The 12,413-nt window shown below is 43.9% G+C and overlaps 1 protein-coding gene across 17 annotated transcripts in view; it reads left to right on the top strand.

The window, feature by feature from the left end:
• The window catches only part of ZMYND8 (zinc finger MYND-type containing 8), a 130,796-nt gene that overhangs the window by 57,964 nt on the left and 60,419 nt on the right, over nucleotides 1-12,413 (top strand). For all 17 annotated transcript variants that reach the window (XM_037812389.1, XM_037812380.1, XM_037812378.1 and 14 more), the window contains 5 exons: nucleotides 737-829; nucleotides 1,965-2,052; nucleotides 4,529-4,584; nucleotides 7,587-7,664; nucleotides 8,692-8,807. In XM_037812389.1, coding sequence (XP_037668317.1) covers nucleotides 737-829; nucleotides 1,965-2,052; nucleotides 4,529-4,584; nucleotides 7,587-7,664; nucleotides 8,692-8,807 — 431 coding nt within the window. The remainder of the gene's footprint in view (nucleotides 1-736; nucleotides 830-1,964; nucleotides 2,053-4,528; nucleotides 4,585-7,586; nucleotides 7,665-8,691; nucleotides 8,808-12,413) is intronic.

Raw genomic sequence — 12,413 nt, 5'->3', positions numbered from 1 at the left:
TTGCTGTCAAGTCAATCAGGGCAGAAAGTTGCTGACTTTGTTAGGGCATCATTTGAACTTCCAGCTGCCCAACTTTCATTCTATAAGAGAGGACTTGGATGACTGCAGGTGGTAACCCATTTAAATACCTTGCTTGAGTATAATTTGATGTTTGTTTAAATCTTTTAGATTTTTTTATTTGTAAGTAAACACCACCCCTCAGCATTCTGAGCTGATTCATGTAGGGCTTAAGAAAGTGGATCAAGATGAAAAACTTTTACACAGACCCTGTTTTGAAGGTAATTTGGCTTCTCAAAGGAGGAGCAAAATCTCACTTTCTATGTGTGAAATATGTTTGCAGCCAGAGGAATCTTATTGTGTGTGTTGTTTCTAGCGGTTTGATTGTGGGCATTGGCAGTGGGCAGATGAGCCTCATTTGGAATTCACGTCTCACGTTACTGATTGGGTGTGGCTCTTGTCAGTCTAATAAAGAGGACAGGATCTGTTAGTTGGATTTATATTGAAAACAGAACATACAACAAAACCAAAACGTTGCTGGGCCCGTGGTTGTCACTGACCAGGCAGAATTAGAAGGTAGACGGGTTGGGAGCTCCCCAGGGTCGTCCTTGGTGGAACCCTGTAGAACCGTATTACCTGAGAAGTTGTCTCCATTTTTAAAGTCCTTTGTTGGTATTAAAGGTCAGTCTTCTACACTAGTGACAGGTGTGTCTGTGCGTGTGTGTCTTTTTTCTTATAGACAGATGCGTTCCAGAAGCCCGTTCCGTTGGAACAGCATCCCGACTATGCAGAATACATCTTCCATCCCATGGACCTTTGTACACTGGAAAAGGTTGGCCTCATCAAAGAACCTCAAGAGTTGTAGCCTACCATTGTCAAGATGACCGAGCATCCTCCCTCACTTCCCTTGCCTCCTCTGAATTAGATTATTTCTCTCCAGTTTTTAAAACAGGCTTTGCTATTTCCAGTTCCCCCACTCAATTTTTTTTAGATGGAAGGACTCTTGATCCCCTCACTTCTCTCCTGTAACATTATTCCAAGATTTGCAGTGGAGTGTTGAAATCCACTGATTAGCTCCAGATATGACTTCTGTGTGTGATTCCAGCTTTTTTACCTGAAGAAGCTGTAGCTTCTAAGAATAAGCAGTTTGATTGATTGGAGCCTTACCTCCTCCTCTCCCCTTTCTTTTGGAGTTGCTAATGAGAGCGACAGGAAGGAAGAAGAGAAAATTAAGTGCCTGGGAAGCCTTCAGATTAGAAATAAAGTGGCTTCTTAGAACTTGACTTTTTCCTCTTTCTACTGATAAGGATATTTCTTTAATGCTCGAAGGTGTTTTTAAAAGTTCACTCAAAATTCTGTGCTGAAAATTACACTTGTAGCACTTTAGATTATGCACATCATCCTGGTGCTGAATTTTAAACTGTTAGCACCAAAATACAGGTAATGAAAAACATTGATGGGGGACTTCCTGTTGTCTGCATAGATATCCTCCAAGCAATAATTCCAGTCTGCACACACCCTCGTGGTGTAGTGGAAAGGAAGAGGCTCTCAGACAAGACAGGGATGGAATCCTGTCTTCATAACTTAATAGCTTTCGAACATTGGATAAGTTCCTTGGCATGACTGGACCTTAGTTTTCATGTATGAAAAATGGAGATGATATTAATTACTTCATTGAGTCATTATGAGGTGTGCTTGAGACAATACATAAATATATAAAATATCTTGGTTAATAGGAGGAGCTAAGGGACTGCTGCTATAAGATGAGAAATTCAAGTTAGTGTGGTGAATTTAATAAATGCATTTTTATAGGTTTCAAAAATAATAGCATCTTGGGAAATGAGTAAAAGAGTATTACTTAATTTGGCAAATGACTGCTAAGAAAATTATATGGGGGATGCAGGTGTGTGTGGCTGTGACATATACAGACTCAGTGGTGATTGTGCTTCCATCGTTTTTTCTCCCAGAACGCTAAAAAGAAAATGTACGGCTGCACAGAAGCCTTCCTGGCTGATGCGAAGTGGATTTTGCACAACTGCATCATTTACAATGGAGGTGAGTGGCTTAGCTGACTGCTAGAAAGAGAGTAGGCTGTGTGTGATGCACATTCTTCTCCCTTCCTAAGAACTCAGGTCCCTAATTGTTGCATCAGGGCCAATAACTGAGAATATTCTTGTTTAGATTGCTAACCTGTGAATGGTGGGGGGGTAGGGGTGGAGGGCAGTGGTTGTGTGCATTGGTAAGGTATGAGCAGATACCCAAAGTGGCTCATATGTCTGTGTGGTGGTGTTGCTTCTTACTGTGATTTAAAAAAAAAAAAACTTTTTAAAAATGGATGTGCGATTTTCATACAATAAAATGCACCCATTTTAAGTGTACATTTGATGAATCTGACAAATGTGTAACCACCACCCCAAGTAGGATATAGAACATTTCTGCCACCCCATTTATGCTTCATGTTCCCTTTTTAGTTAACTACTCTTCTGTTCTCTGTCACCATAGATTCGTTTTGAATATATTAGAATTTCATGCAAATGGAGTCAGAGAGGATGCACCCCCCCCCCCTTTTTTTTTGAGCAGCAAAACAGTTGTTCATACACATGTTGATGGACATTTGGGTTGTTTCCATCTTTTAGCTATTATGACTAAAGCTGCCATGAACATTCTTGTACAAGTCTGTGTGGGCACGTGCTTTCATTTCTCTTGGGTAAATGCCTAGCAATGGATTGCTGAATTGTAGCGAAAACTTTGCCAAATTTTTCCCAGAGTGGTTGTATCATTTTAGTTGCTCCATATCCTTGCCAACACTTGGAATTCTCTGCGTTTTAAATTTTAGCCATTCTTGAAGGTGTGAAATAGTTCGTCATTTTGTCATGGTAGTTTTAATTTGCATTTCCCTAAAGCCTAATAATCTTTTCATTTGCTGTTAACCATTTGTAGATCTTCTTTGATGAACAGTCTATTCAAATATTTTGCCCATTTCAAAAACTGGATATTTGTGTTTTTACTATTGAGTTGTTGGGGTTCTTTATATTATGGGTACAAGTAGTATCAGTTGTGTTTTCATGGGCTTAGAAGATTGAGCCTTCTGGACAGAATGGAGAAGGTTTTCTTTTCTAATCTCTCCTCTTGTCACACTTCCCAGCTGCCCATGTCCACCCCCAGCCTTCTCTGTCCACCTTCTGGCCAGGTAGATCTTTCGGTGTTCCCGCCCCTGCCGGTTGTCCTGGCCCCAAGGTCCTCTTGCATGCAGTCCTCTCTGAGGGAACACTCTTCCTCTCTTTGCCTTGATAAACATTTTTTTATCCTTTGGTGTCAGCCTCCCAGGCTTCTGAGACATTTTCCTTGATGTCCCCAGACCATACTAGGTGTTCTTGTTAGGAGCTCTTAGAGTACCCTGTACCTTTCCATGGCAACATTTAGCACATTTTCTGGATGGTGCTGTTTTTGTTTGCTTGAGTCTCTCACCAGGGTATAAGCTCTTTATTGGCAAACACCCTGTCTTCTTCCCTGCATACCCCGGGCCTATGGTAGACTGTTAACTAATGTTTAAGGAAAAAGTGTATGAGTGGATGACGGTCTGCTTAAAGCATACCTGTTGCATGATGAACTCGGTAGTGGGGCTGGAGGTGGGGGAAGGGGAGAAAGAGAGGCACCAGGCACTGAGATTTCGTGTGGGGTTATAGGCACAAATATATAGAAAGGCCCATCAGATCTGAATCAGGCCAGGTGGAAGCAAAACAACAGGATGGCCACTGGCCTTGGGGAGTGCTGGGGAACTGCAGAGGACAGGGGGCTCTTGCCTGGTTTGGAGATGGAGCTCTAGTGCTTTGAGAGATACAGTGATTACATCTCCTGATTTTTCAAGGTAAGCCAGGAATCTAGGTATATATTTTTTTCTGTGAGTTCTTTTTGTCAACAAGTTTACAATTTCTTAGAATACCATAAGATTTGAAGAATACATGCCTCTTTGATAATCTTTCCTCTGATTTAGTGCAAAGGTGAGGGGTTTAAGAAATAAGACCTGGGGCCAGATCTTTAGCTTGTTACTAAGGGGTCTCATGTAAGCTTATTCTTCAATTAAATGGGAACATTCATACCTGCTTTCTAATTTGGCTTCTTGAGGAGTTGACACCAGGCATATCACAGCTAGTCAGTTAGTCTTCTCCTCCATCCACCCATGCCTTCTTGGGTTGTAGCCTGGGACAAGGAGTAGAATAACACTCCTTTCCATTACTTTGAGCCTTTTGGATATAAAAGTATTTTTAAAATAGGAATCCATGAATTGTTGGGAAACCCACACATATTGTTTGGTTTGAGATGACATTGAGGCATCAAAAATTGGTCAGCTTTCATGGGAGAAGTGACACAATTTGAACCCATACTAAAACCCAGCAACTTCTGGATTTTAGCCTTTCAAAGCTTAATCCTGGGGGAAAGCAAGTTAAAAAGTTGTTAGTGGAACTGCATTCCCAAAGCCAGTGTTACTGTGCTTCCATTTGAATCAATCTCATTTTTTTTATTTCCTCAGGAAATCACAAGTTGACGCAAATAGCTAAAGTCGTCATCAAGATCTGTGAACATGAGGTATGTGTTTTCCACTGAGCTCTGTTCTGTTTTAAGTGCCCCCAGAGTGAGGGGTTGGGTTGGCTGAAATTTCCTTTTGCAGACTCTCCCAGTGGGTAGCTATGGTGATTTTGAAATCTTCTGAGCATAGCTAGCACCCCATCTCATCAAGGAAAGTAAAAGCAACAAAGGGGGATCCTGGTATGTTACAAAACACACACTTAACCTTAGCCATGATCTATAGGAGATGGAAATGATTTGTATTTTTCATCCTTAATTCATAGACAACATGAGTTTTATTGATAGCATAGAGTTAATTTCTGACCTTTGCCCTGTAGTCTATGGAGATGAGCCAGGTCCTTTTCAGTCCTCTTGCAGAAGAGGTTTGGACTTTGATATTATTTATGGGAAGGGCTATGACTGTTCTCAGAGAGCATTCTGGGGTCCGTGAGAGTCTGTCCCTCTTACAGATCCCCATAGTTTTGATGGTTGGATGGAGTGAACCTTCTGGATGTGCGAGCCCAGAGGATCCTCTGGTGGTGGTGGGACGGGGCTGGAGGCAGAAATGGTACGAGAGAGGTCTTCTTTATACAGATCCTCATCACCAGAGCAACAAACCCAGGCAGAGTGGCCTTCAGCCTGTCTATGTACTTCTTTTCACTTATTCATTCATTCGTGTGTATGTAAGGAAAATACACTGGGATCTCATAGGGATACGTCCATGTCTAAATATTTATACGCACACATAGTATTGTCATATACTTTTCCACTTAGTTTATTTTGAATATTTTGCTAGGTATTTAGACACATAAGAACAGAATTTTTCATGGCTGCCTACTATTTCCACATGTAGTGCGTGGCCATTTGTTTGATAAATCCTCTGTTTTCATTTAGATACTTTGTCAACAGATCAATAACAAGGTGGTCAGTATCATTGCTCATTGATGAAGACACATCTGATTATTTTCCTTAGTATAATTTTTAGAAACACAGTTATCAGGTCTGTGGCTATAACTGTTGCAAAGGTGGCTTCAGGTAGATATTGCCTGATTGTTTACTGGAAAAGCTGTGGCAACATAGCAACACTGAGAACACCATCTGGGGTGTTGTTTCTCTGTGCCCTTTCTGATACTGAAAGCTCTAATTTTAAAAAAAGTGTCTATGTTTCTCCCCCAGTGCGATCAGTAGAAACATTAGCATCTCACTCTGATTTTAGTTTGCATTTCTATGATGTTACGTGACGATGGACTGTTTTGAAACATTCATTGGCGGTGAGGAATTCTGTGTGGGTGAGCTGGCCAATGGTTTTCCCTCTTGGGGATTTGTCTGTTTGCCTATGTTTGAGAGTTGAAGCCTCAGCTTTTAGTTGTGGGCTGCCCTGAGGTGGAGTTCACTGATCACAGGTGCTCTGTGTCTGGCATTCTGGAATCTACCTGTTGGTAACAGGTTGCTGCTTTGTGGGCTCCAGGGCTGGGTCTGCCCTGGTCCATGACTTTCCCCCTTTGTTCTAGTCAGTACGTTTGGGATGGCCCAGAAGTACAGTGGGGTAGAAGTAGGAAATCCAGCCCACTAGTCATTTGTTAGTTTGTTGGCTCATTCATTGACCACCTGAGTCAATCAGTCTTGTAATTATTGAGCCCCTGCATGTATCTTGTACTTTGCCTGATGATAGGCGATAAAGAGAAAAACAAGACTTGACATCATGACGGGAAACTATTAGCAGGCTAGTTGCAGTGGTGAAGTGTGTGGGCTTTGGAGCCCAACTGCTCCACATCCTGGTCCTATAACAGCCACGATGAGACCTTGGGCAGGTTACTTGATTCCTTGGGTCCTCATTTTCTCCCTCTGTAAAATGGGGACAATAGAAGTCTTCCTCTACAGGATAGGTGTGAGGATTAAATGAGTTAGTACCCATAGAACACACAGACTGACATCAGCATGCTCTAGGTCTTCAGTAAATATTAGCTAATACATTGATGACTGTGCCACTGAACAGCTTTACATTTATTATCTCCTTTAATGTTTATAGTAATCCTATTGGTAGGTACTGCTGTTATCCCCATTCTGTAGATAGGAAATGGAGACTCAGAGAAGATAAGCAGCATTTCCTAAAGTTATAGTGCTAGTTAATGGTGGAGCCTGAACTCAGATCTAAGAAGGAAGCCTCCAGGGTCCTTGGCTCTGAGCCCCTCAGTGTAACTCCAGGATTTTTCCAGAGAGAGAAGGGCAGTAAGCAAGTCAACCCATGAATAAGTCATAGACTTTTCAGATAGTTGTCCGTGGAAATGAAATAGTGCAACAAAGTGTTAATTAACTACTCTGGGCAGTGTGATTAGAGGTGTATAGCAATTGAGCATGGCAAGTGGAGCCAGAACGACTGGAATGGATTGGGGGATTGAGCTGGTACAAGATGAGAACTCAGGCGGGAAGAGGCTGGATCACATGTGGCTTTGTAGGGGTGGGTGAGGTATTGGTGTAATGCAGGGCTTCTCAACCTTGGCAGTATTGACATTTTGGACTGAATAATTCTTTGTTTTGGTGGGGCTGTCCTGTGCACTGTAGGGTGTTTAGCAACATCCTGGCCTCTACTCACTAGATGCCAGTAGCACCTTCCCCATGGCCCACTCATGACATGTAAAAATGTCTACAGGCAATGCCAGATGTCCCCTGGGTGAGGGGTGGGGTGGGCCCAAAACTGCCCCAGGAGAGAACCACTGGAGTAGGGGGAAGTCATTGGAAATGAAGCAGGGTGGGGACAAGATGAGATTTATGCTTGTGAAAAGATGACTGGCTGCCGAGTGGAGAATGAACCATTGTGGGGGCAAGAGAGGAAGCCGGGAGCCGTGCCAGGGAGTCAGCCATTGGATTCATTGCTCCATGGGAGAGACGAGGGTGGAAGAGCTGGGAATGGTGAGACGTTGTTGAATTCATCTCCAATGATTCCTCACTGTGGGCATTTCTTGAGGACCTCCAGCGTGTCAGGCCCTTTGGATGATCCATTTCTAATTATTTTTGCTTTACAGATGAATGAAATCGAAGTATGTCCAGAATGTTACCTAGCTGCTTGCCAAAAACGAGATAACTGGTTTTGCGAGCCTTGTGTAAGTTGGATTTCCTTTTAATCCTTTATTTTCTGAACTCATGCATTTGACAACTACCCCAGGACAGCTTTCACCAGTTGGCTTATTTGATGAAACTTGAGGTGACATTTTAAAATAATTTTTTCCTAATAAACTTCCGGCAGAGTGAAAGCCATCCAGGTAGTATGATAAAGCTCCTAGGCTGAAAGTTCAGGTGCAAGAGATAGCATCAGGATTTACTGGACTTATTAGCCTGGGCAGACCGCAGGACGTAGAATGAAAGGAAGCTCGTCAGTGACATGGCATGCGGCAGAGTGGTGCAGATAATGGATAATGAGTTGAGTATGAAATGAGCGTGTCATTTACAAATCATGTTGGGTCTGTTTTAAGAGGTTTGGAAAGGCCTCCCTGGATTAATTCTATCTCTCCAAATCCTGGCTTTTGGGAAGCAGAAAGTCACCATAGTTTCACCCATGGATCTGCATTTCACAGATTGGTGTTCTGCAGAGAGAAGTATGTTGTTGGGGTGGGCTGTCAGGAGGGTGGGGGCAAGATTGGGTGTCTCAAGTTGAGGACGTTTGTAATTTACCTCTCTTCCTGCCAATGGAGATTAAGACTAACACAGTGAATGCTCTGAGTAGCCTTGATAAAGAATAAAGGGGGCCAGGGCCAGCCCTTGTTGTTTGCTAACACGATGCACATTTAACCCTCAGAATCAGCAGAGGCTGTAGGTGTTGCTTCCTCCTTGCACGGAGAGGTGGAATCTCTTGTTCACGGTCACCCAGGTCATAAGTGGCCGAGCCAGGATTCAGGCCTGGTTTTGTCAGAGCTCAGTGTTGGTCTCACCATTTAAGCCCACTCCCAGCTCTGCTCAGATGTATTGGCCACACACCCAGAAAACACCACTTTGGGAACCCTGCTTGAAACTGTTCTCTGTCCATTTGTCGTCTGTGTACCTCTCTCTGCCTGATCCTTAGATTTCAAGCTTTCAACCTGCATCTTGCTGTCAAATACGTATCAACCCTGGATTCTGTTTTTCTTTTCCTAGAGCAATCCACATCCTTTGGTCTGGGCGAAACTGAAGGGGTTTCCATTCTGGCCCGCAAAAGCTCTGCGGGATAAGGATGGGCAGGTCGATGCCCGTTTCTTTGGACAACACGACAGGTGGGAATTAAAAACAGGCTTTGGAAGTGTCGCTTTAACTGAATCTCTGATATTGTCCCTGGATAAGTGAAGGGATAGAGGGTGTGGCTGTTGTGTTATCAGAATACCAATCATTTAAAAAGTATTTTTCTGCCTAATGCATAGACCAGTTTTTTTCAGGCATATTAGAAAAGAATCTTGCTTTCATGGTTCTGTTTCTGAAACCAGCATTGAAATGGGTTTAGAGGCTATTTTAAGTGCTGCAGTTCTGTTTTGGATTTTGTGGAGTAAATTAAACCACCATGAAGTTGCTTTTCAAAATAATGTGTTCAGGGATCAGAAGTATTTTCCCAGATTGCCAGTAAATGAGGTATTTTCCTCCTAGTACCTTTTCTCTGAAGCTAAAGTGGGAAATTATAAGGGGATGCTATTTTGACAGGTGTGGACCCTCCCTCCCAGCCCTCCCCTTTCTCTCTGTATATGGCAAAGTGAATTATTTCAGCTAATAGCACTTCGCCTCTGGAGTGGAGCCCCCTGCATGCTCGAGAAAACAGGTAGAAGAGATGAGCAGCCGGTTAATATCTTCATTCTATTTTAGCAAGTTATGTTATGATTAAATGAGGCAGAAACCCTTTCAAAGCCCTGCAAGCAGTAGAGAAAGTATGTGAGTTAGGGGAGAATATTTAAAGCGCATATGCTAAAAATTTTATATGTGTGTATACACACACACGAATATCCAGAAAATACAGTAGTTTATATTTTAGATACCAGAATCTGAAATAGTGTTCTCTTATTTTGGTTTTGCGTGTCATCTTGCAAATCAAAGAAAAGCGTGAGTTCCAAAGTAATCTACAAAAATCATTTGTTAGGAATCCTGATGGTCCATTTTCAGAAGACGAAAAGGAAATTAGTTGAGATGGTACTGGGTTTGCTCGGATGTATTACACTTTGAATTTAATCTCTTTTGTTGGGAATCTTTCTAATATTCACTTACTCCTTTATTGAAAGAGATATGTGTATGTTCCAGGCCATGTGCTGGATACTGAGAATTGGGGTGAGCCAGGCTGGATCTGTCCACTACAGGCTACTTCCTAGGGGAAGCCGGATAATAGAGCAGATAATTCCAGAGCAGGAGGGAATGGCGGGTGGAGAGGATGGTGGGAGACGGGACCAGAGAGGTACGCAGTGCCCTGGGTGCCAGGAGTCTGGTTGTTTCTTGAAGAGACAGGGAATTAGCACCACGTTATATACCATCCAGCCTCTTCCTTGGAGCATGGCAAGTGTTAATTATCTGTATCTTATGTGATCTAGGATTATCTGTATTCTGTAGTATAGCTCCGTGGGGATGTACTTAGGAAATAGATGGGGGTGGGGGAAAACCCACATTTGCTCCATGTACCAAATATTCCCAGACCCTTGGCATCAGGGACTCTGCTTTCTGGGCTGCGACCCTCTGTCCAGGCCCTTACTCCTCACCTGCCAGATGCCCAGGGAAGGTGGCCTCATGCACGAGCTTCACGAGCTCCGTTTCCAGAGCCCTTTCCTGAGCCCACCTTGCAGCTTCAGGACTTGGTTCAGGACTGGAGCTGTCGTGGATTCCAGGCCCCTTCTGTGGGTTTGTGGCAAAGAAAGCAGCGTGTTTCCAATGACCTTGCTACCTCTCATGGCAAGCACGTGGCAGCCCACCCGATTTTCCCACACCCCCTCTAAGCGCCTGCAGGGTCTTTTACCCTGACCTGGTGAAGGCTTGGAGCTGTGGGCTCAGTTTGGGTGTGGGGAGCACATTGAGGGAGCTGCGGGGACATTCCACAGTGATGCAGTCTTGAGATGTTGGAATTCCAGGAAGGTTTCGGAGGGTTTTGGGTAGGGAGGCCCTGAGGGCCATGGGCAAAGCCACTCCTAAAAGCTGTTCTTTCTGGGTGAGTGCCCCTTCCTGCCTAGGGAAATGGGGTTTACCCCAGATGTTCCTAAAGCAGAATGGGGCAGGGTTTATCGGCAGCCTATTCTGGTTAAGACCTGGTAACAGGTGGGTATACTTGTCTCTTTCTCGGGGAGCTCCCGTCTGGGTTGTGGAGGCAAAACCTACGCCTGGGCCTGCATGAGTGCTGTAGGTCAGGACAGCAAATAAGAAATACAGAGCATTTTAGGGTAATTGTCAAGTAAGTCAGACAGGAGAGAGAGGCCGGAGGTGCTCGGACAAGTCGAAGCAGGTTCTGAGTCGTCTCATTATGTGTATTTTGTTCTTTAAAAGAGTCTGCTTTGTTTGTTTTATTTCAAAGGCACACACACATATAATATTATTTAAAGACATAGAAAATATTTTATGTGCCTGCAGACTAAAATATATGTGTATATATATATATGACCGTAGCTGTGTGCTTATTATCCACCAGGCACGGATTCAAGTGCTTTTTACATTTGAACTTAATGTTCGTAACACCAGGTGGTGTAGAAGCTGCTTTTATCCCCATTTTACTGATAAGAAAACAGCCCAGAGAGATTAATTCCTTGCCCAAGGCTACACAGCTAGGAGGTAGCCAAGCCGGGAGGAGAACCCAGACAGCCTGACCTGGAAATGAAGCTCTTCCCTTTGTGCCACTGTGTGCCCTCCAGAAGCGTTCTATTGTAAAACAAATATCATTCCCCTTTAAATATTTTCCTGGGCCTGGTTTAGGGAAGAGAAACACCTTCCCAAATCACATACCAACCGGGCAACCTCATCCGGGGCACCTGGGAACCTGGGAGGGCACAGTTAAGGCCCTGAGAGCACACAGGTGTGTGTTTGGGGGAGGTGCATGGAAGGCCCTGAGAGCACACAGGTGTGTGTTTTGGGGTGCACGGGACAGCACAGTCAACAATGGTAAGGAACCTGTGGCTAAGCAACCCCAGTGGTGCTGGCTCTGGCTTCAGGGCATTCCATTTGACACCCCCCCTCCCCCAGGACCCCTCCTGGCTAGGGGCTGAGGCTGGGTCAGGAAAGGGGGTCCCTTGCCCCCAGGCACCCTGGAGCTCCCGACTGCTTCTGGGAGCCACTCTGTCTGGCCTGGACTCACTCATCCAGCTTCGACACGCCAAGTCTCGCTCCGGTGCTCACCTCAAGGGCATTTGGTGCTCGCTCAGCCCTTGTTCTGTCTGGCTGGAGATGTGGTTCTTCTGGTCTCCCCAGAGTGGCAGCAGCAAGTGGCAGCGCAGGAGAAGCTGCTAATTTCAGGCACGCAGGAGAGCAGTTAGGTATTTTGGGGGTTTTGTTTTAGTAGCACCATCTAGGATCACCATGAGTTGCAGATGTCAGCTTGTTCTGAATTCTGCCCTGTGGACATGCGGTTTCCCCTGGATCACTTTCTTTAAAAAATGTGAATTAGACACTGTAAAATTGAGGTAAAATTTAATATTAAAAAAATTCGTATTTTCTGCTTCTTTTTAAATAATTGGAAGCCCTGGCACTGTTGGTCCCAGATTCCTGAGTGGCCACTTTTTTTTTTTTTAATTAAATTCAGTTTTATTGAAATACATTTACACACCATACAATCACCCATGGTATACAATCCACTGTCCACAGTATGATAACATAGTTACGCATTCATCACCACAATCTATCTCTGAACATTTTCCTTACATCAGAAAGAA

This window comes from Choloepus didactylus, chromosome 19 (assembly GCF_015220235.1).
Source record: "Choloepus didactylus isolate mChoDid1 chromosome 19, mChoDid1.pri, whole genome shotgun sequence".
Taxonomy (NCBI): Eukaryota; Metazoa; Chordata; class Mammalia; order Pilosa; family Megalonychidae; genus Choloepus; species Choloepus didactylus.
The sequence above is the reverse complement of the archived record's forward strand: the minus strand, read 5'-3'. Positions and strand labels throughout refer to the sequence as shown.